A 25234-nucleotide genomic window follows, 5' to 3' on the forward strand; every position below is an offset into this window, starting at 1 on the left:
GTGTATGAATTGCCATAGGCACCCTCATGATGCAGTTCCTGTTAACACCCCCACCCCACCACCACCACCACTTCCACCAATGAGCTTCGTGTAAACACCGTGTTTGTAACCCATTCTCCCACCTTCATTCCATCTCTCTTTCTCCACAGAAGTTTAAAAAAAAAAAGTATGGCCTGTTTCCTGTCTTGGAGACATGAATCTAATAGACGCCACATTCTGATGGCAACCAAAGATAAGGCCATATATGGCAAAGGCTTATCGCAGCTCCCTTTTGACCTCGAGTCGAGGAAATTAATTAGCAGAAAATGGGAAACATGCACAACCAAACAATGTAAGCGTTAGAGGAAAATGTCAAAATGTCACATGGCATGCAGAATAGGGAAGAATGGAGAACCTGACATGGCACATCGCAAAGTACAAATACTGTACATTGTTACTGTACCTATGTAGATCTGTACTAGACTTTTGCTACATTTTTAAAACAAGTTTTAAGCACAGCCATTGGTGGATAGGACAAAAAAAATGTAGCTAAGATTTACTGAACGACAAGCCAAAGAGCTCAAAGTTGCAGCTTCTCATCTAAAATTTATGACATATGGAATCTCTGAAACGCTTTTCTATAACTGAATATCATTAAGGCAGAGTGGAAACAACATCCTCTTATATGATATGATGAAAATTGCAAAATGCAGTGTAAGTATTTCTGGCGAGCAAGCCAGTGTTTGGTGTGAAAAGCTTATGGTAATGTCACTGAAAATATATGAGGGTTGCGTTCAGGGGCAGTGAGCCAATAATGACAGTGAACAACAATACAAAACTTGTTGCGAACATTAAAACGATGTACTTTGCTTTAATGTACCATTAATTATATTGACTCTCATGCTGTAATTTACATTAGGCAGGTCCTCGCCTTCACAAATAGCAGCGGCTCTGGACCATTTATCATGAATGCAAGCCAGATGGGATTCAGTTAAGTTAACACCGTGAATAAAATGAGATTTGTTTTAAATGTTTATTTAAGTCACTAAATACCTATGGGAAAATCTAATGGTTTGGGAGGTTAATTTTTTTCAGTAAGTTGTGAAATGTTGCACATGATGTCACATTTGACTCATTAGCTCCACCTTGTAGTTCTTAGAATGTCTTGGCCCTCCTTTTCCTCCTCTGTTTTTCTACTGTCGCCCTCCAGGTTTTACAGTAAAGTGTAATTATGTTTGAGCTGGTTCTTCGTCTGCACTTTGTCACACAATAACTGTCATCCTGATGTTATGTTGTCCATTCATTTCCTGGGAGGACATCTTGTGCAAGAAAACAGTTGCTTGCACAAGATGTCATTGATCGTTCAAATTGGGCATCTTCTAATCCATGGTCAAACTATCACCAGTGAGATACCTTAATAATGGTACACAAATGTGATGTTTTAACAGTGGCGGTCCGAGCGTTTCACACTTAGGCCTTCCGTGATTCAACTTCAATAAATACCCATCAGAAGCACACATACGCATTACAGGGCTACACAGGCTATTTTTCGGAGCATTTAAAAACCAATAAATCCGCATCAGCAAGTATTTTTTTTTTTAATGCTTCACTGAATCGTCTTGCGGGCCGGATTAAACCTCCTTGTATGCTGGATCTGGCCCAAGGATCGTATGTTTGACACCACAGCGCTAAAACTATGTTTTGTCATTAGCTCCGCTATGTGCGGTAAGTCACAGCTGTTAGATGTGCCTCAAGGTTAAACTTATCCAAATTTCTTTCTTGTCAGATAAAATCAAAATGAGCTTGGGCGTCTGGAGGCCTCCAGATGAAGAGAGACTGATGGGAACATGGAGGGTATTAAATATAGTATGGAGGCAATAAAGACAGGCTCGCCCAAGGCGATATGAAAAGTATGCTTTAATTCATCAATGGACTAGGCAGCTCTTCATGAAATCGGTGGTGTTATACTACACCAGCCCTGCAATTTATCTTCATCTTGTCTTACAGTATTGTATGTTAAAAAGATGCATCGATTTAATTTTGTGCGTTGAGGGGAGTAGTCTTTGGTGTAGCTTTTCAATTGTTTTTGTTTAAGTTGAGTGAATAATTTTATTGACATATGCAAGGTTCACCTTCACAATGGCAAAAGATAATACAGCGTTTTGATTTATTATTCACTAGACTTTCAAGAGTCTTGTTTGTTCTTATTTTGAATGCTGGATTAATCCAAAAAATTCTCTTGATTCAGGAATGCTCATTTGATATAATTATAACAGCTGAGGTCATGATGGTATACAAGAAAGCAGCAGATTTTGATTGGTTTTGATGCCACATGCAGTGGACCAGTCAAACAGACTAATTTCCGTTAGGTTAAGCTTTCTTTTGGGCTAAATTTTGCAAAACAGCTAAAAAAAAAAAAAAAAAAGATAAAATACTGAAACTGATACTGAACTAATCGTCTCCATTCGAATTCTGAGGTCAGGTGTGACATCATAACGCTTTGCACTGCAATATAGTTGAATTCTCCCACGGCACTCAAAAAACACTGCCTATTTTAGGGTATTGCATAAAATCCACCACAAGTAGCTATTGTGTGACCATCGCCAACAGTCCTGTGGCAGCCATGTCAAGCTAATGATGATGGCCAAAGTTAATTGGATTGACTTAAGACCCCTCAGGCTCAGTATTAGGAAATCCAAATCAATGTCATTGGCCGACGAAAGCAAGAGAAGCTTAGCCTTCACTCTACTGAAGCATGCAGTGGCATTCATTTGTTTTTTGTCTTACTATAGTATAAAAAGCAGACATGGAGGACTGTGGGAAAATGGCGCGTTGTCTGGAAAATGCCGGACACATTATTTGTTCCATCCATCCAATTTTTGGAGCCGCTTAGCCTCACAAGGGTCACAGGCTTGCTGGTGCCTATCCCAGCTGACTTCGGGCAGTAGACGGGGGACACCGTGAACCCAGCCAATTGCAGGGCGCGCAGAGACCATCCACGCACCTAATCACACCTATGGACAATTTAGTACATCCAATACACCTGCCATGCATGTTATTTTTTTTAAATGTAGGAGGAAGCCAGAGTGCCCAGTGAGAACCCACACGGGCTCAGGGAGAACATGCAAACTCCACACAGGAAGGCAGGAGCAAGGTGCATTTGAACTCGGGTCCCTGAACTGTGAGGGGGACATTGTAACTACTGCACCAGCAAGCCGCCCAGCAGTTTTATTTTTGCATTGATACTTAAAAAACATAAAAAGGTTATTACAAGCATTTGACTAGTTGTGCATCATGAAGTAATTCTGGACAAATTTAATCAGGCAATGATCTCCTGTGACAGAAAACATCTTTTTTTTAAATTTATTTATTTTTTTTACGAAACCAAAATACACACACTTTACACTTAATTATGCACAACCGTCAAGCTAAAAATAATTAATAGAACTTTTACAAAGATACTAATACTTAATTTTGATTGAGACACTGCATGACAATTTTTATTTTAGGAGAGGAATACGCTGAGCTCTTGCTTGAGCAAAAAAAAAAAAAGAAATGTAACTCATAACTTTCTAGGAACTCATTAAATTTATTGTGGCTGCAGCGCTGCCAATCATTAGTATACAGCACTGTATTGTATTGCTTTTTTTTATCATAAGCCTGCCCTCTAGCGGTCGTAATCAAGCAGTTAAAATTGGCAACCATTAGGACGCTTGTTGTGGTTAAATGTTGCTATCTAGTGGTTGACAACATTAGTTGCAAGTTAGAAATGCGTTCCGGTTCCTCAGTACCGACTCTCTCTGAGTGCGTATGACGTCACACAATGCAACGCTCGGTCACTTAATACCGTGATCTGTCAAAAAATAACTAACCCCATTAAAGGTTGTTTTTAGTGGCAATTATAGGCATACATTACTCATTTATAGCCATTTGCAGCAGTGCATAGATAAATAAATACATACATTATTTTTCATGTACAATGTTTAAAACTCCCATCACCTGGGCTCAAGGCACAGGCAAAGACCAATCATGTATCATTTGTTTTCTGTGTTTGGTCATGTGACTTTTCAACTTAAGCCATGATTGGTTATTATCAAAGCCCTGAAGACATGTGATGTCATTTCCAGTCGACAGCAAGTGTCAAAATATGTTTTTAAAGGTAGTCGTTCATGGAAAAATGGTTTTATGCTTCAATTAATGTTTTACTGCTGGAAATGGCTAAATAAGTTTAGAATTTCTTTAAATACATTGGAATACATTGGAAATATAATATGTTAAAGGTGTATTTTACTAAGCAAAAAAACTGCATATGGTGGCCAGTGGCATTACGCCAAACTTGGTGATGAAGTGATGTTTATTTTACCTAGTTTTGATTTCCCAATTTTTAAAATCACAAAATATATTAAAAAAACACATGTTATTTTATATATATATATATATATATATATATATATATATATATATATATATATATATATATATATATATATATATGTTAGCGATTTCCAACACATGTAAACTGATGAATAGTATAAATTTAAAAAATGAATCGTTTTATAGTAGGTAATAAATCAGAATCAGGGACCTAAATTCCGGCCCTGGCGAACTGTGTTCCAAAGACCATTTGTCTTGCGATCCGAACAATAAAAGTAAAAGAGAGCTCATAAAGTGCCATCCAAAAAGAGTTGTTAGCAAGCTCTTTTTTCAACAGACATTCTTAGCTTTGATCTACTGCTTTTATGGTTTTAGGACTCTTCTTGGAGAGCGGGGGCAGAGAGTTAATGCTTGTGCAAACATCTGCAAACTTTTTTGAGTTTTTAGGTATGGCTCTGATTGATTCTGGCTTATTTTCCAGACTGCCACGTAGCTGTCAAAAGGCCCACAGAGCAAGGACTGTGACTCTGGACCTTGAACGCACAACGCTGACTTTGTTGGGTGAAATCAGGATACGCATACAAGCTGAGCAGGGGTCACCTGAAACTTTGCAGTGGGAGAATGACTTCACATAACCCAACCCCTCTGGTGCACTTCTTGGGTGTTTCAATCCCATTTTCAGGGGGTTCTCAAGCCCCTATAAATCGAATCCCTGTCCCGCTAAAATCGAAGCGATTGTGTTTTTTATGTTTATCTTTTTTAAAAAAAAAAGCTAGAGGTGTGTAGCTACATACGGCACGTTTTTAAAACGTAGCATTTTATCAACAACATTACAGCAACATCCCCTACCTCAAAAATGGTTTGTTCTAACCCAATCTCTCCCACCTCTCTCTCCAAGGGACATGAGAACCCTATTTGCACAGATGAATATACTGCCTTCCAGTGATATACTTGTACAAACAGTGCAGGTGTAAGTTGTAAATAGTTGTTTTAAACCTGGCTTATGTGGAGGTGGCAGGCACAGAGCTTTAACGTAAGCTATCTAGTGCTGCCCGGGTGCCCCAATAAATCTCCAAGATCTAAAAATACTGCTGCTAACTACATTTTACATAAAGTCCCCACACTTAGCAATTTGAACATATTAAACATTGAGTACAACAGTCACAAACATTAAAGTTTACCTGTCTGTTTGTGCACCACCCAGGATGGTCAAGATAATGAATTATAAACACACTTTTTTATGCACACTATGGGGAGTATAAGAGACATTTATAATAAGTTAAATAAAAATGTGTGTTATCTGATTTATTACAAGGGGTGGTAACTGGCAAGATGTTTTGCAAAGGTGGCAGTTTCCACACCTTGCCGATCTGTGAAACCACCTGTGTTAACATGTTTGGAGACACCATTTTTATAAAATTTTATTTTATCTATCTCATGGATTTTGAGTTACGAAAATGTTCCCTTTGAAACACTTTCGAGCTTTGCTAGCTGTATGTTATCATTTCGCTGAATTATTTGGACAAGTTGCGTTGCTGGCTTGTCTATTTTTATTTTATTTATTTATTTATTTTGCTTAAAACAATATTCAGATACTGTAGATGAGATATGTGCTTACACTCAATCTTGATTTTACCCTAAAATCGCCCCTGGTGCAGAGGAGTTTTTTGCGTCTGTTTTGTTTCAGTGTTTTTCGCAGGAAGAACTCCATTTGGCCTCTCCCTAGTCTCACATAAAAAAGAACAGTTTAGGAGGGAGGCCGGTCGGTAGGCGGAGAGTGCAAAGCAGCATACTCGGGCCGGAGGAAGTGAGCGCAGGATAGTGGAATCTGGAATGCATTTGCCGTAGTTGGTGGGAAGAGGAGCTAACAGCTAGCCTGCTATGCCCAGCTGCAGTCGGGGATGAAAACATGCCTCACTTTACAGTGGTACCCGTAAGGGATCGAGCCCAGTCTGGTTACGACAGTCTGGAAGGGATCAATTCGGTGGACCATGGGGATGGAATACCAGCGGATAACCAAGACACTGTCAGCTATGACGGTAAGCTTGCAAAACTTTCTCAAAGTTTGCAAAGAGTGGCTGGCGACCCCCTCTTCTGAACAGCTGCTTGGGCGGTTACCATGGCGATTCTATCAAAGCCAGAAAAACGTTTTTTCAAGCTTCTTTATCCAAAAGCCTTTTTTAAAACTAGACTAAATTCAAAAACTGTTGGGGGGTGACAACTACGCAACTGGGGGTGCCCCTGTTGTGGAGGGAGTCGGTCTGCGTAGATAGCACCCATTAAGGCCTCGAGAGGCGCCTGGTACAAAAGATGGTGCGTCTCGTCTTTGTGCAAAGGGAGGATTTGCTTTTTACCAAAAAGGGCTACAGCACATTTCTGCCTCAGCTTGTCACTCACGTGGTTCCATCCTGTTCACACAAGAAAGAAAAAGGAATGATCCAAAACAAAGAGAAGTAACAAGGCAAGAGGAGTATGATTATGTGGGATTTGTACACTGGCTCAAGCAAAGAAGACATGTTATGGAATAAAAGACTCACACTGGGTGCGGTCTTTGAAATGAATCTGACAGAACCAAGGGCCACACTTTGTACAAATCCGCACATTTTTTTTTTCCCTCTGGCATTACAGTAGTGTACCATATTTCATTGAATATGTCCTTTGATTCTTTGGAATCTTTCACCCCCCCTAGTTTTCTATTACTTTTCTTGTAATAAGTCCTAACACACATTATACATCGAAATGCAGTAAGTTTAAAAAATTTTAAGATAGGTTGTTTTTTTTTTTCAGACTTCCTCCCACACTCCAAAAACATGCATTCAGGTGTATTGGACATACTAAATTTTCCTTTGATGTGATTGGGTGCATGGATGCTTGCTCTGTGTGTGCCCTACAATTGGCTGGCAACCAGTTCAAGGTGTCCCCCACCTACTTCAGCTGGGATAGGCACCTGCAAGCCTGCGACCCTTGTGAGGCTAAGCAGCTATAAATAATGGATGGATGGATATTCCGCCAATATTGTATTGGCAGAATATTAATTAACCTAACCTTTTGAGATATAATGGTGACCTTTATACCACTTTGACTAAAAATGACATCACACTGCACAAAAGCTCAGCTTGGCTGTGATTACCTGAGCAACTGTGATGTCATCTGCATTGGATAAATGTCTGCCCTCCTAAGTAACACAAACGGTTTTTTGCTGCTTAATTCATATCCTGCTTTTTAGTCTATGTATTGTTCATATTAATTTAATATGCTCCAATAGAGCAACATTCCCCGTTTTGTTTTATATCAGCTATGCAATGAAAATAAAAACATTCTATTCTATTCTATTTTAATCTAATCTATTCTACTCTATTCACAGGTAAAATATTAATCATAAAGCTGTGTTTATGCTAGAGTTGCCACATGGAATATTTTTGATTTGATTTCCCCCTCACAACTTCTTTGCACTACTTTGTTTCTGAAACTTCTTGTTTCCCGGAGCAATGACATCCCAGTTTGCGGGCAGCTGCCATGATGACTACATGCTGTCGAAACAGGAAGTGAGACTGTGGTGAATGGGAGAACAGACACATGCTATAATAAGGCCATGTTTGCTCCATGACCATGGAGATGTACTACAACAATGTCATCAATGCAAACAATGTGGCAGAGTATCTTCTTGATTTCAGGCTGAAGATTTAGGCCATGCCAGAAGGAATTCTGGAGTTTTCTATTCTATTGTGGGAATGGTGATCCAATACATGTAAACAGGGAGGAAATTACACGGTTAACGTCATCTTCAGCCTATGAGCTCGAGAACTCTGTTGGGGCCCCCGCCATAACACAGCAGTCATTGTGGTCAAGCCGGAAAAATACTCCCATGCATTCACCACATTGGGTGGATAGTTTGCAGTTGCATTAGTCGGAAACCTCCGTCATTCCCACCCCTTAAGTTTACACAGCATATTTGCTTTGTATTCCTGTTTTGTGTTTCTCTCAGCTATGGACTTCTACTTTACATCTACATATTTGTATATTTGTTTACTTGCCCAATGAATGCTATAAAAAAAAAACCTCATCGAGTAACATGAAACACCATAATTCAATTACATCAAAATGTTGCCTTTCCTTGTTAACATATTACCTCCACCCGTCGAGTTCATCAGATCACGCTGATTGCTGCCTTGCTCATCATTAGCGCAAATCAGCACTAATATGTTTTGCTGTGCATCTCAGCAGGTTGCCATTCTTCACGTTGTCTTGCATGGAAAATGTCTGTTAAGTGCATTAACTTGTGGCTACAGCGTTTGTTTACAACAACAAAGTGTAACAATTAAGGAACGAACCCGCCTTGAAAATACATCATTATTGTAGAATAGAAATGGGGATATAATTTATATTTATTAAATGTACTACTGTTTAACCCATTTATACATATATCCATTTGTACTATTTTCCATTATACAGATGTTCTCATAAGTTAACATATCCTTAGGTTGATATACACAGGTTGTGCTCATAAGTTGACATAACTCTAGGGCAGTTAGGAATAGCAGTATTTATGGGAGAGATCTTTATTTTAACAGATGTGTCTTATGATGCATGAAATATTACATTTTTAAACATTTTCACACAATGTTTAATTTAAATGTGATGTATGTGGAGTCTACTTATATATCACTTTCTACACCATATGGTGCTTACATTTCTTTTTTTTCTAAGGCTCACATTCACTCATTAATACACACACATATTCATACACTAATGGAGGCTGCTGCCACGCAGAGCGCAGTGGGGGAAGATTTGAGTTCAGTGTCTTGCTCAATTTTATATATATATATATATATATATATATATATATATATATATATATATTTCTACTTGCCTCTGCATATCCCACATATACTCCAATCAAGGGTCAAAGTGCCTCTGTCATATTATAATAACCTTTTATAATATGTTCAGGCAATATTTAAATAACATTTTAATACTCTTGTCATACAAGTATAAAATTATGTCAACCACATCACAATTTCCTCATTAAAACAAACAAAATATTAATTTTTACATCCTTGTGACTTATGGCGTGACACAGTCACATTGTATATGTAATCGCAACCATTTTTTCCCCTCCGGGAACAGCTAAGAAGGTCACTATTTGTGGTGCTGCTGTATTTTTATTATTTTTTTTTTAAATTAAGTACACCTGTTGATGGTTTGGAAGAGAGCTTCTACTTAAGCAAAGACTGCTGACGGTATCTAAATAGAAAAGCTGATTATTGTGCTGAGAATTTGGGAGTTTTCCTATAATTGGAAAGAATATCCGAAGTATTTACGCCACAGAGTAGAAACCATATCAAATAGGAAATAGAGTGAGCTAATCTTCTTCTCAGTGGTAAACCTTTAATGCAATCATTAGAGGAGAAGTTTAGCAGATAAGAGGCTTTTCCAACATGGAATACTTGCACTGTAGAGAGCGTGCAGACTGCAGCTGCAGATGAAAAATCTTGTTTTGAAACCAAAACAAAATATTCTCTTTTAAGGAATTACATGTTTAAGTAGATGGTTGTGTACTTTTTTTTTTTACTTAGAAATTGAAGTAACATGCTTATATTAGCTCTTCCTGCAATTAATCTACTTGTAAAAGCTCACACTGAAAATGCTAGTGTGACTTTCTGACGTTTTGAGATTCTATCAACACTTTTTTGGCAGTTTAGTTCTACAATGTGCAAAGATGACTTTGCTCGTGAGATTAATTCAAAAAGAAAATTCTGCGTTTACTCAGACTGCTGTTTTGACCGACATGGATATTTATTTAACAATATTTGTTTAAGTTTTTGATTGTGGCGGTGTTAAAAAGTATAGCATCATTCCTTAAAAATGAGAGCTTATTTGAGTTTACTCTTGATTACTCATGTCACAAGTTTAACCTGTATAGAACTTATTATACAGAAAATATTTTGATTTGACAAACTTAAATGTATCATTTATGAAATATTTTCCAAGATCTTAAATGTTAGGTCATGTGAAACGTGAGATAACAGTTTATTGCGTTTATATGCACTGACTCCGAACGGCCACTAGATGACAGTGTTGTGCTATTTTTTTTCTTCGCCACCTTGCTGCAACGCATGTGATTACTCTTTTGTTATTATTTTGATGGTGATAAAAATCACAGGCATACATGTGATAGTTCTTTCCTCTAGCGTATGCACCTACTGTAACTCAGACAGCATTACTTTGAGGTAATATAAGTCAACGAGCACTGCCTCTTCATGCTCCACATTTTGGATCAGGCCCTGCAGTGGGTGTTGACCCAGGGTGAACGGGTGTCCTGGATAGTAGTTGGTGATGTGAGTGCAGCATGCACAACCCAGCTCATAACTATGCTGAGCCTCAGTGACACCAGCAGCAGCAACACTGCAACACTGAGCACAGGTGAGTGGGGACAAGACATATTTATTATTAACCACTGGTGCTGCAGAAGATGTTTTCTTTAAACACATTTTTTTTTCCTAAGGCTGATGCAAGATTTGATGCTGGTGACATGGATGAATTTATTTGCATTCATACATTTCTAAGCAGGGTTGGGTTTTTGGCCACCCTGTGTGATACATTTACATGGATGAGATGTAATATAATGTAGACTCATTTGGCAAGGAACCATATATGGTCACTTGAGTTCAAATGGCAGCTCAAGAAAACAAAAGTAGTTTTCATAGTTTTGTGTAAAGTTGAGAAAAGTACCAGTTATCGACTGGACCGATTATCATCCCAGTATTTGGCATTTCGATGAATATAGGCATGTAATAGATCACGTTAAAATAATCAACCTCAGGGAACTATTTATTTACAATTTCACTTTAAGAAACTGTTTACTTAAGTATTCATTTAATTTTTTTAAACACTGCTGATGACCGTGGGAGCTCCCTAACTATGTTAGAATTTTACAACCAAGATACATGTTGGCTAATTTTTTCCTAAACAATAAATAAAGCAATAAATAAATTACATAATACAAATATAAAAACTTGATCAATAAACATCTTTAAAGACTCATTTAAAATATTACAAATTTCTTGCTTAACGATCCTTTTGGACCTTGCTGTAACCTTAATGAATTGATTGCACCTTAATAGCTATTTATCACATGCGTTATTTTATTTGTCACATGTATTTCAGCTTCTCTCACCTTATATATGTAGACAGTACTGATAAGTAAATAGCGGGCCTGTTCTCAAACCAAAAGCTGTTTTGAGCCGTCTTGTCATACAGTATGCTGCTCTCGAGGAAGGCGGGAAGTTGGACTTTTCCAACCAAAAAGCGCTCTTTAATGCCCCTTTGAACTGGGAGGTCCAAGTTGCGATGTTGGGGGGGGATCTGTGACCCTATGTCAGGCAAGGCTTGTACACATAAAGGCATTGCCTGAGCACTTATTGGGGTGCAAAATATGTATTTTTAACACTAACACAGCTCAGCTGTTGGACGTCTTCAAAATTCTTACTTGTTTTTTTTTTTCCACTATAGGACATAGCAATCACAAAGAAGACAGCCCGTTTCTCAGCAGTCCTGATGAGAAAAAGAAGAATGATTTCTATGATAGGAACCTGGCCTTGTTTGAGGTATTTTGTGCTTTGCCTGACAATTAAAAAAAAAAAAGTCAACAAACGCAGTATTGATTGATTAAAATACATCTTTGCATGATTTCACTTCCCTATTCCCTATTTTTTATTCTTTTTCATTAGGAAGAGCTGGACATCCGACCCAAAGTGTCGTCTCTGCTCAGTCGGTTGGTCAACTACACAAACATCACCCAGGGAGCGAAGGAGCATGAAGAGGAGGAGAGTGTCGGGGCCTCACGGAGAAAGACACCCAAGGTCAGTGCAACGGTGCAAAGATGCATTTGTAACATTATCCTCAATCTGTATGTCTTTTTCAGCCAAGTTTTTGATTAAAGGTTGTTGACAGTTTGGCTTTAATACAATGGGGCCCTCTAAAGGTCTAACATTGTACAGTTTGGGACTGATTAGTTTGGATTAAAAAAAAAAAAAGTCAAAAATATTATAAAATGAATTAATCAGTCCCAGGGTCAGTGTATCACCATCCTTGAATGTTTCATTCAGCTTAATAGGAATTATTTTGGTTTTACCCAAAAGAACCAATAGTATACTATATTTTGGTGTTACCCTAGTATACTATATTTTGGTGTTACCCAAAAGGAATTCCTAGGTAGGTAGGTGGGTAGGTATGTATGAAGATTGAAGACTTTTATTGTCATATGCATAGTGTACCACACAATGAAATTCTGATCCTGTTCATTTCCCTGAGCAGACTACATTCCATAATCAAGCAAATAATAAAGTAGGCAATACAACAAAAACAAAAGAAAGAGTATAATAGAGCAATGAGGGCAGTAATAATGAACCACTGATAAATAAATAGACTTACATTCTGAGCATATTATGGCATAGATGGAGTGGAAGGAACTGTGTACGCATGAGGACGGTAGTGCAAAATATCATATTGTGCAATATATTATGTATTTAGCGGCTTTCCGGCACTGTGCGGGGTTTGTAAGGTGCATGCGGTAAAGTGACTGGTGATGAGGCGGATTAGTGCGTGAGGGATTTGTTCAGAAGGAAGGAAGTAAGGAAAAAGGAAAGAAAAATTTAATGGATGGACTGGGTCCACTGCTCAGACAAGAGCGGTAACATTTGGCACTGACCTTTTAAAGAGAACACCAATCAATAAGTATCATCAATACTGCTGTTTCCTGAACTGCTCAATAATCACTCCCCCTTTCCCTCTTTTCACCCTTCAGTCCCCCAACATGGGCACTCTGATGGGCGTCTACTTGCCCTGCCTACAGAATATTTTTGGGGTCATCCTCTTCCTACGGCTGACGTGGATCGTCGGGGTCGCCGGCATCATGCAGTCCCTGCTGATTGTTATCATGTGCTGCACATGTGTACGTTAGCACACACATATAGTTCACATGCTCACATACACACACACACAAACACACACATGAGTGTAATTTGCCGGCTGGATTTCACCACCAATGTGGGTCATGTGCTTGTGCCTACTGTGGACCAGTCAATAGAATCTACTCACAAGCCATAACATTAGGTACTGTATGCCTATTCAGTGAATAGCTACGGTATATTAAAAATAAAGACACTGATGTCAACCATTAGTTTTGTATTGCAGTTAATATTAACCACTGTGCATTGAAATTGTGCAAAGCGCACCTTATTTATTATTGCCTTACGTAATCAGCGTTGTGGTCCTATGTATTTCCAGGACACGCCAGTAATTTATTGATTATTTCAGGAGGGATTATGCTCAGTCAGTTGAAAGACGATGTGACCGAGCTTCACTGATGGATGTATGCTAGCGTGCCACCCAGATGTTCTCTCGTCACCTTTTTTGATTTTCCCTTTCCCTTTTGCAGACCATGCTCACGGCCATATCGATGAGTGCCATTGCAACAAACGGTGTTGTTCCAGGTAATATGTGGCCACAGGTCATCTTGCATACAAGTGCATTTTGGAGCACCTGGTTTGTAACAGTGTGTTTCTTTTTCCTAGCTGGTGGGGCCTACTTCATGATCTCACGCTCTCTGGGTCCAGAATTCGGGGGAGCTGTGGGCCTCTGCTTCTATCTGGGCACCACTTTTGCTTCTGCCATGTACATCCTTGGAGCCATTGAAATCTTCTTGGTCAGTTTTTAGCGCAGGAATAATATTTGGCTATGTCAGAGTGAGTGAGTGTTTAAAATTTATAATGATTATCATAAAAATCCAGAAAAAGCCCCTGGGTTTATATGACAAAATACATTGAATTATTTGGGCAAGTTAAATAATAAAATGAATGAAATATTTTAAATAATAATGCTTATATGGTAAACAAAAATGTACATTTTAGAAATATAATCCTAAGTGTATTTTTAAATTAAACTACTTCATGAATTAAAAAAAAAACATGAATACTTATTTCTCTCATTGAATGCATTCTAATCCATTTAATGCATTCTAATAAATTTAAAATATTTAGTATGATTCAAGCTATTTAATGAAGTCACATTATAATTAAATATAGTACTTCTAACGCTACTTGAAAAATGTGTTGAATGAAAAAAGTGTTTCGTATGTTCAAAACCAGCCAAGCACACCTCAGGTCATAAGCCATTAAAAAAAAAAAGAAAAACATTTAAAAAAAATCCATGATATTGAAAAACAAAAGTACTTCTGGTTACTGAATTACGAAAAACTACTGTAGATTATCATTTTTGTTTGTTTGTTTCATTTACCTAAACATAACAAATACATGAATTGAGTTAATTATTTAAAGTAATGTATCATGTTGAAAATTATGTGTAAGAAAATAGAAGATATGTATGCACTGTACTGTATGTAGATAAAATATATACAATGTAAAAAAAAAAAAAAAAAAGAAGTAGTCAATTTCTGTATTTCCTTTTTTTAGCAATATTTAGTGCCTCAGGCTGCTATTTTTCATGCTGCGGACCACCACGGCACGGACAGCGCCATGCTGAACAACATGCGCGTCTATGGCACCATCTGCCTGAGTATCATGGGCGTGGTGGTTTTTGTGGGTGTCAAATATGTCAACAAGCTGGCCTCGCTCTTCCTGGCCTGCGTCATTATCTCAATTGTCTCCATCTACGCCGGCGCAATCAAGTCTGTCTCTCATCCGCCGGAGTTCCCGTAAGTTTTTTTTTGTTTGGGGCGTTGTGGCTGTTTGTGATCAATTGCTTTGCTCTTTTCCATTTTTGCATTAGGATCTGCATGCTTGGCAACAGGACCTTGGTTCGAGACCGTTTCGATGTGTGTGCAAAGACCGTCACTATCGGCAACGCCACAGCACCTTCTCAGCTGTGGGACATGTTCTGTCTTCCGGGCAACATGAGCAACGAGCAGTGCGATGACTACTTCCTGTTGAATAACGTCACAGAGATCCAGGGGATTCCTGGGCTTGCCAGTGGAATATTTAGAGGTAGAATTCAGTCGTCTTATTATAAACGTGTGAAAAGAAGTGAACTACATTTAATTGTAAATTGTATGGACATAAAAAATATAATAAGTGACAGCATTTACTGCTGGGCAATAACGCCATTTTTTTCTCTCACAAATTAATCTTACTCCATTGTTATTTAATGATTTCTTTTTTTTTGACACATTTTTGATTCATTTATTTTTACAGTGGTGTTATTTTTTTCTTTTAGGGCCATAAACATAAAAAATGAAAAACTGCAAGAACTACTTTGAAATTCTTTGAATTTGTTAAACACAAATTAATCAAGTAAGCAGTTATAGTGTGTATTGTTTCAATATTCAAGTTATTTTGATAAACTTCTTTATAACGGTTCTCAACTAGGGCTGTGTGTACCCCTGGGGGTACATGAATGCACCTCGGGGGTACATGGGATTTTAACAGTCATTATACAGCTATCTGTAATCTAATTTATACTTTTTAATGCCTTGACATTTTTTTATTTCATTAAGAGCAAATGAATTGGAACATGAATCAACTCTGCTAAATTATTGGACTTCTTTGCAAAACTTTTTACACCTTCATATTTTGTTTTGTTGTCGGCAGATTTTCAGTGGTGAGACCATTTTTCAGCAAACAAGCCAGAAATAAAACAGATGATGTTACACGATCTATTTTCTGGTGTTGCTGAGATACTACTAACTTTGTTTGTGGTTCCAAAGTTTAATAAATCAATGCATGGGGGCACAGCATTCTGATTTAAGTGTTTATTTTCTTTTCAAAAAGCACTGCAGGGGTTAAAAGGTGCTTGGCCCAAAAAAAAACATTTCACAGGAAAAATATAATAGAAAAAAGGTTCATACTCACTGCCCTACATAATGGCTTCCTTTTTAAAGGCGATAAGGCACAAATGGGATTTTCAAGTAATATTCTGATGTTTTCTGTTACTTTTGATTTATATGTATGCTACAAATATTTCACAAATTCCCAATTTTTAGCACCTGTGTCATTCAAATGTAGCGTTTCTATTGTCATCCTCATTTAGACTTTCTACATGCACCATTTTGTGATCATGATTCAGAAATGGTAGACTCAAAGAAAATATGGAATTATGTGACCTGTGTGACGGACCCACATTTCTGTTTTTGTCAGACAACTTATGGGGTGACTACCTGCAGAAAGGGGAGGTACTGGAGAAGGAGGGCTTAGCGTCTGTGGACTCCCACAGCCCCATTGAGAACTTTGGCATGTACGTTTCTGCAGACATTGCCACGTCTTTCACATTGCTGGTGGGCATCTTCTTTCCATCGGCCACAGGTAAGACAGACAGCGCTAGCAGAACTGTGCGCATGGCTGGATTTTTTTGATCTTTTCCGGTAGAAGGGGGTGTTTGCGCCATTGTGGGAAGGAGCATATCCAACGTGTTTGTCATCCAATAAAAGTGTCTCTCTTTATTCCCTTTGAATTCAGTGCAAACACAACTTTCTACCTTGTCGGTGTGTGACTTGACAATAACATGAACCCTTACCTTGACCTTGTATCTTGAAGGCATCATGGCAGGCTCCAACAGATCTGGAGATCTCCGGGATGCACAGAAGTCCATTCCCATTGGAACCATCTTAGCCATTACCACCACTACTCTTGTCTGTATCCTGGTTTTCGTGATCTCATCAAATCTTTTGTCAGTAAATTCACCTGCAGCCATTGTGAAATCCTTGACTTTTTGTCTCAAGATCTAAGTTCTGTTATCCTGTTTGGGGCCTGTGTCGAAGGGGTGGTGCTAAGAGACAAGTAAGTCCCGTTGCCTCCAATTGCAAGCCGTCATCAAAGGGATGAATTATTGGTGTAACATCCAGTCGGAAACTTCAGGTTTGGAGATGCGGTTCGAAACAATTTGGTGGTGGGAACTCTGTCCTGGCCATCCCCTTGGGTTATTGTCATCGGTTCCTTCTTCTCCACGGTGGGAGCAGGTCTGCAGACGCTAACTGGAGCTCCAAGGCTTCTTCAAGCAATTGCCAAGGACAATATCATCCCTTTTCTCCGAGTAAGAAATGTTACCTTACGGATTATGCATTTCACAACAAGACCTACATTTTATTAAATATTGTGTTCGATGACTATATTTTCACTGTATCTACCGTCCTTTCAGAAGGAAAAGATAGTTTGATTCAGCCTTTTTATATTCTTTTATAATCAGCAGTAGAACAAAGGTATGTTGGACAAAATGGAGCCATTTTTTCCTATAGACTTAAAAACTGTTCTGAACTAATCTTTATAATGGGGTGTTGTTGCCACCTACTGGTGATTGTGCATCAGTAAAGTTATTTCCAATTTGTTTGCTTCCATTTTACAATTCACCGTGGAAGTAGCGTCAAATGCTCCCATGCCCAAAGAATGTAATTGATAAGTATACTCCTCAATAGCAGTGAATGAATTTTAATCATAAGAGAGAAAGAATGTAATTTTTACTTTGCTTGTTCTTTTTTCTCGGTTTCAGGTTTTTGGTCATGGGAAAGTCAATGGTGAGCCAACGTGGGCCCTGTTGCTGACTGGCCTCATAGCTGAGCTTGGTATCCTAATTGCTTCATTGGATATGGTGGCTCCTATTCTTTCCATGTAAGTTTAAATTGCAGATGTATGCTTGTGTAGATCTAGTCAATAAACCAAAAAAAAGAAGATTTTTAAAAATATACAGTATTTTATGTGCCCCAGCTAGTCCAAACATGGCATTCTGATTAATATTGTGTTTTTTGAATATAAATTAAGCAATAAAATCTACCCATTTTTATCAAGGCGGCTCACCTGTTGAGTTGAGTTTTGTCATGTGACAGTCATAAAGTGAGCCGTGATTGGTTGTTACCTGAGCCCTGAGCATCTGTGATCCCATTTTCAGTCGGCAGCAGATAGCAAAATGGCCACCATTTGTGCTGGATAAAATTGGGTGCGTTTTTGAGCTTAATTCATGTACTTGAAACATATTAACTCATTCATTTCCAAAGGAATGTTTTTAAATTTCTTTTAAGTTGAGACAATCACAGGCACTCATTTATCTCGCTATTGGAGAGCCTAAAATAGCTGGTACTAAATTAATGGGGGAAAACTGTTTTGATTGAGCTGCCTCACATTTGGGTCGTGGGTTCGATTCCAGCCTTACTTGGTGAGGTTTGCATTCTCTCCCTGTGCCCACACAGGTTTTTTCTGGGTACTCCGCTTTCCTCCCATTTTACAAAAACTTGCGTGGTAGATATATTATGACACACTCTAAGTTGCAAATGTGTTTGGGGTGAATGAGTTAATCAGAAGACTATCGAAAGATCATAGAACACGTTTGATTGTAAAGAATGTTTTTGACTTGATTTCCCCATTTAAAAACCTGTTGACATTTTTTATTATGTCTTTATTACAGGTTTTTCCTGATGTGCTATCTCTTTGTTAACCTGGCCTGCGCCGTGCAAACACTGTTGCGCACCCCCAACTGGAGGCCGAGGTTCAGATATTACCACTGGTGAGAACAACCTGAAACTGCTTCATTTCCACTCGATTAGTGTAAAGGTGTCACGACGCTCTCAATTATGTTCCACAAAGGACTTTATCCTTCCTTGGAATGAGCATGTGCTTGGCCCTGATGTTCATCTCCTCCTGGTATTATGCTATTGTGGCCATGGGCATCGCTGGGATGATCTACAAGTACATCGAGTACCAAGGGTATGTGCATTGCTTAAATGCTAGGTGGCGCTTATGTCCTCCATAGTCCTAGCTAGGTATGGGAGATTTCTCACCCCTGAACAGCACAAGTTTTTTTTGTGGCCTCTACAAAGGCTTTTATTTTGAAGTCATTCCCTGAAGCAACTTGATACAAACAACATAACTTTGTTGTAAAATCATATTCATTTCAGGGCTTAAAAAAAACACCTTATTTACGCAGGCATTTTATTGCACAGTGTCTCTTATAAGAACTCTATGCATGTTGTTAAAACTATTCAGGATTAGGAAATATCTAATCTGTAAATGAAAATGAACTAGGCTCTCCTTTTATATTTGCAATTGCACACTGGATTGCTAATTTTGTTGCAGTTTGCTCTCTAAAAAGGAAACATTTTGAAACCTGGAAAATGTATTTTTGGCATTATTTTATAGTACTCAATATCATTTGTTTCCTAACATATTACATCGCCTTGTTTTTTTTCCCCATTCTTTCAAACACTAACAGAGCAGAAAAGGAATGGGGGGATGGAATAAGAGGACTATCCCTCAGTGCTGCACGCTATGCCCTATTAAGGTTAGAAGTCGGACCCCCGCACACTAAGAACTGGAGGTACATCTACGCTGAGGTTTTCCTTCAAATTATTTATCCAAGACGATCATTTTGAAACAGTAATGATGTCCTTGTGGACTGGCCCAACAGACCTCAGCTGTTGGTCCTGTCAAAGCTGGATGAGGACCTCCACATCAAATATCCCCGACTGCTGACCTTTGCCTCACAGCTGAAGGCGGGAAAGGGGCTTACCATTGTGGGATCTGTCATCCAGGGGAATTTCTTGGAAAATTACGGGGAACTTCAAGCAGCTGAGCAGGTAATTGAAGACGTTTCTCAACAGTCATGCATTGTCTATCATCAGAACTTGGAGCATGCTTATCAGTGGTGGTGATAAATGAGATTTATCAAGATTGATTGCTTTATCCTGCCAGACCATCAAAAACATGATGGATATCGAGAGGGTCAAGGGTTTCTGTCAGGTGGTGGTGGCGACCAAGGTGCGGGAGGGCATCATGCATCTGATTCAATCCTGCGGTCTGGGTGGCATGAAGCACAACACGGTGATGATGGGATGGCCTTACGGTTGGAGGCAAAGTGAGGATCCTCGAGCCTGGAAGACTTTCATAAGTAAGCATGTGAACCACATCTGTATGGTGAATTAGTTCATATTTAAAGGTTTAGCTTTTCAATCTTGCTATATTTTCAAATGATAAACAACGCACAATCATCGTGGCACCGTGTATCAGTGGTGCTTTTCTAAAGGCTATTTCAAGATAACTGAGTTAACACAGGTCAAAGGTGAGATTCCAGTTTCTTTTCACGGCAAGGCAGTTTTTTTAAGACAAGACACGTCATACACAGCTCAAATGTGCTTCAAATCACATACTTTACTCATTCAATCCTAAGGATCTTTCGAGAGTCTTTACATTCAGCCAGGTTTTTATTCATTTATTCGTTGATTCATTTATTTATGGATGGATGGATGGATTCATTCATTCATTCATTCATTCATTCATTCATTCATTTTCAAGTATTAGCGAAAACTGCTGCCGCTGAATAACTTTTCAATTCAATCCCAGATATATTTTACTTAACAACCCATTGACATTGAATCCCAAGTTTCTTCCCAAGTTTTTTATTCTCACGTTCATTATATTTTTATTTATTTGTTTAAATTATTTATTTCTTTTCAAGTATTAGGGAAAGGAAAGTTGACAAATAGTTGGCACATGAATGTAGTTTTGCAATAGCAGGCACTGAATCATTTAAAAAACACAACATTTAAAACAATTTACAAACAAAAATGAATTAAAGAATGAAACACAAGTAAAAGTTATGTTTGCTCTTTTTTTTAATATTCAACTTTTGCTCTGCTCAAGGGTAACTTTTAAAGGCTTTAAAGCAGGCATGTCCAAACCCAGTCCTCGGGGGCCGCCCATCCGGCATGTTTTGGAGGTTTCTGTCCTCCTAACACACCTGACTCAAGTGATCAGCTCATCAGCAAGCTTAGCGGAAGCCTGACAACAAACCTGATCATTTGAATCAGCTGCATTGGATAACGGAAACATCAAAAACATGCAGGATAGGTGGCCCTCGAGGACCGGGTTTGGACATGCCTGCTTTAAAGGGTTTAAAAAAAAGAAACATTGTCTGTAGTTGGTCGCTTTTAAGTTTTGAACTGAGCATCCTGCTATCATTGCCGGCTGACATATTGTACGTATATCGGAACATTAGGACTCAATGCGTCCTCATGTCCTGGGCCGCTACGATTCAATTAAGCTCTAAATGGCCTTCATGTTCTCATCTCTGCACAGACACAGTCCGCTGCACCACTGCGGCCCACCTGGCTCTAATGGTGCCGAAAAACGTGTCGTTCTACCCGAGCAACCACGAGCGCTTCATGGACGGCAGCATTGATGTGTGGTGGATCGTTCACGACGGCGGGATGCTCATGCTGCTTCCTTTCCTGCTCAAGCAACATAAAGTACAACACAAATCATATCAATGGTGCTATTCGGATGAGAATTTGGTTAGGATATTGTTTTTGTCTGTTTGTTTTTCTTAGGTGTGGAGAAAATGCCGAATGCGTATCTTCACCGTAGCCCAGATGGATGACAACAGCATCCAAATGAAGAAGGATCTGGCCACATTCCTCTACCAGCTGAGGATAGAGGCTGAAGTGGAAGTGGTGGAAATGGTAAGAAATTATTTCTTGCGGAGACATAGGATGCAAATTAACACATTTTTATTTGCATAAATTGACACTCAAATCTTTTAGTTGTACAATTACAGAAGAGGAAAAAAATAATCAAATGAAATTATATACCCAAAATGTGGCAAAGGTGAAAAAAATCAAACAAATCATGGGGGCTGATACTTTCGCAAGGCACGGCAGCAAAATGGCTGATTAATAATTTAAGTAGCCAGATCAGTTGAAAGGACATTAGGCTAGTGGATAAGTGGGTGGTAGTGCAGGTAGGCAGAAGGTTGGTCCTTGGTTACTCTATTCTAAATATCATAAAGAATGAGACGTCTGGTGAGTTAATGAGATAATGTCAGTCATTTACTACATTCTACAGTTTTTTCACAAGTGCCTCAGCATATTGGAAAACGTGCAACCGAACAATCAAATGAAACAAATTAGTATGCTGCATCATTAGTTTTGCGTTTACAAAGATAATGATCGGTTTTGATTGATGCTATTGATTAAGGACGCACTGGTGCATTTCAGCATGACAGCGACATCTCGGCATACACCTACGAGCGCACGCTGATGATGGAGCAGAGATCTCAGATGCTGAGGCAGATGAGATTGTCCAGCGCAGAGAGGAAGAGAGAGGTAATACATATAACACGCACACACGTGTAAGGCTGTACTTGTGAGGTCATCCATTAACTTCATGCATATCCGAGCCCCTAAACTGACAACAACTAACCATAACCCTTACCTTAACCTTAACCTCCAAGTCAAGCCTTTACACTTAAAGGAAGTTCTCTTTGACTTATGGGGACCATTATGGTGGACTCATAAGCTCCGACCTCTTTTTGAGGTCCCCACAAAGACAAAAAAATCAACTGTAACCCAATTAAAACTTATAGTCTAAAACGGGGGTGTCAATCTCATTTTTATCACGGGCCACGTTGTAGTTATATTTTTTTTTACATAAAATGATGTGGTGGGACAGATCTGTTCCACGGGCCTTGAGTTTGACTTCAATGCTCTAAAAGCAAGTCTTCCCCTCAGAAAGAGGTCTGATCAAGTGAGGACCAACCTAAATGTCCTCACTTCCCCAAACTGTCCTAACTATATTAGAAGAAAACTCAAAACAGTTGTCAGTATCGATGTACAAAAACATGCACACAATTGCTGTGTAGAAATCTGACTTTCATGTTTTTTTTCCTCACAGGCCCAACTTGTGAAGGACAGACACTCTCTGGTGCGAATGGGAAGTTTGTATTCTGACGAAGAGGAGGACACGTTGGACAGCCCCCTTCCGGAGAACGTTCAGATGACGTGGACGAAGGAGAAGTGCGAGGATGAGAGGAGGATCAGAAACAACGCGCCTGAAAATTTTAGGGAGCTCATGAGCCTCAAACCGTAAGCCACAATTTCTCAACATTAAGTGTCACATTAAACCCAAATACATTATTCAATATGCACAAACCTCTGCCTGGCACAACCTATCTGAAAGCAATCTCGGAATAAAAGTATGAATATTAAGGATGGGATGGGACACAAACCCCGCGAGACGAGATGTCTCACGAGATTGAGTCCATGAAAATCAGATGAAATGAGATTTGGAAAAACTTGTAATTTAAAATAATGTCTGTTTTTTATTATCTTTGCCTGATATGCAAATATCTTACCATTCATTCCTTCAAATGGAAACCAGGTGACGTTAGACCTACAGAAGACACATTTGACTCAGTAGCAACGGCAACTGTGTCAGCATCAAATTTTGATTAAGCATATCTAACCATTGAAAACTAATCCGGCTGCTTTCGAGGGCAATCGAGCACTGTTAGCTAGCGGCTAATTAATGCAATTGACACTGCGCTAAATGCTGGCAATAAGTGCGGTACATTAAAATGTCACCGTATTTAAGTCCTTATTTTTTGTGTCCTGAATTGGCAATCAAATATGATTTCAGAGCAACATTGCATTTTTTTTATTCTGGGAGTCGTGATGCTACTCACTGGGAGGCCAAAACTGTTGGTGCAGTAGAGACTTGAAAGAGTTGTCAACATTGTTGCAACATGCTTTTCCAGTCAGAGCTTAAAAAAATCGTTTCACCTTAGCCTATGTTTTTATTTCGGATGGCCTTCTCACCACATTTGCCGCCGTGTTTTACTGTTCACTCTGTCCAAATATAATAGAACTTTGACATGTATAGCCGTCAACGGTAGTGAATGGGTTTACAGAAAACAATTTTGTTAGACTTTAATCATCTCATACATTTTTAATTCCAGTGACCAGTCCAACGTGCGGCGCATGCACACGGCCGTGAAGCTGAACGAGGTGATTGTCAACAGGTCCCACGATGCTCGCTTAGTTCTCCTCAACATGCCCGGTCCGCCACGTGACACAGACGGCGATGAGAACTGTATCCTTTTGTCGCCATGGGATCGGACACGTCATCGATGCATTTTATTTTTTCGATGTTGTGTCCTTTACTTTTTTTTCCATCAGATATGGAGTTCTTAGAGGTTTTGACGGAAGGTTTGGAAAGAGTGCTGCTAGTGCGAGGAGGTGGGCGTGAGGTCATCACCATCTACTCGTGACCGATCAGAAAGTGCTTCAACATTCCACCGAAAGGCTTAGCTGCTCTAATAAAGTCACAGTAGAATGTGGTGTTTTCATATAAGATGGTTAAATACAGTATCAGAGCATTTATTTAGAGCAAGAGCTCGGAACATTTTTCCTCTTGTTGCTCATTTTAGACCTCTGAGGACCACCTGGTGGGCCGGATCACTTGGGTTCTAGGTTGTAGAGCAGCAGTAGTGCTCATATAATGGACAACGGCCATGGATGATTTTGAAATTTTGGGATTCTAGACAGGGGATGTGCACTTTATTTATTTATTTATTTGATTCTTTGTTCCCGTTTATAAGACAAAAGACTTTGTTACTGACTATAAATCAAACCAAGGCCAAAATATTCAATTTGCATGCAAAGTTGATAACTTATGTTTCCTATTTGTACATTTTTCTATAAAGTTTTTGCTCTCAGATGATGTGTAGGGAATCACTGGGTCTTTCTCTCTTTTTTTTCCTCAAAGAACAGTTTGTTTTAAAGGGATTGTGACTGACAAGTTGTGAAATGTCAGAACAATGCCAAAAATACTGATTAGATTTAGTTTGAAACTAGCTAAATTCCGTCTATTCAATTAAGTTTTGTAATTTTTGTTTGAATTCTGCCCTAAAGAAAAGTTGGTTAGTATCAGCGTCTAATCTCCACAATTGGAGTTTATTTTGTATTGTAAATGAATTTTGGACAGTACTAACTTTGATCATTTTTTATTTGAATTTTTTGAATTGCTGCATTCAAAAAATATTCATGACTTAATTAACTTCAATAAATTATTTTACTGTACACTTTTGGCCACTCGTGCTTTGTGTATTT

General features: G+C 38.8%; 1 protein-coding gene across 1 annotated transcript; it reads left to right on the forward strand.

Moving 5' to 3' along the window:
• The first annotated feature begins 6149 nt into the window (after positions 1-6149).
• On the forward strand, positions 6150-25204 carry slc12a4 (solute carrier family 12 member 4). The gene is made up of 24 exons (XM_088412937.1): positions 6150-6392; positions 11866-11960; positions 12084-12215; positions 13160-13306; positions 13793-13847; positions 13929-14059; positions 14826-15067; positions 15142-15356; positions 16506-16670; positions 16902-17000; positions 17087-17144; positions 17223-17397; positions 17851-17969; positions 18760-18858; positions 18939-19058; positions 19564-19668; positions 19759-19927; positions 20043-20238; positions 21426-21595; positions 21677-21808; positions 22343-22450; positions 23019-23209; positions 24082-24215; positions 24302-25204. The coding sequence occupies exons 1-24, from the start codon at positions 6263-6265 to the stop codon at positions 24391-24393; spliced, it is 3279 nt and encodes a 1092-aa protein (XP_088269063.1). The 5' UTR covers positions 6150-6262; the 3' UTR covers positions 24394-25204.
• Positions 25205-25234: the final 30 nt, after the last annotated feature.

This window comes from Hippichthys cyanospilos, chromosome 4, assembly GCF_059441005.1.
Source record: "Hippichthys cyanospilos isolate Australia breed blue-spotted pipefish chromosome 4, RoL_Hcya_1.0, whole genome shotgun sequence".
Classification (NCBI taxonomy): domain Eukaryota; kingdom Metazoa; phylum Chordata; class Actinopteri; order Syngnathiformes; family Syngnathidae; genus Hippichthys; species Hippichthys cyanospilos.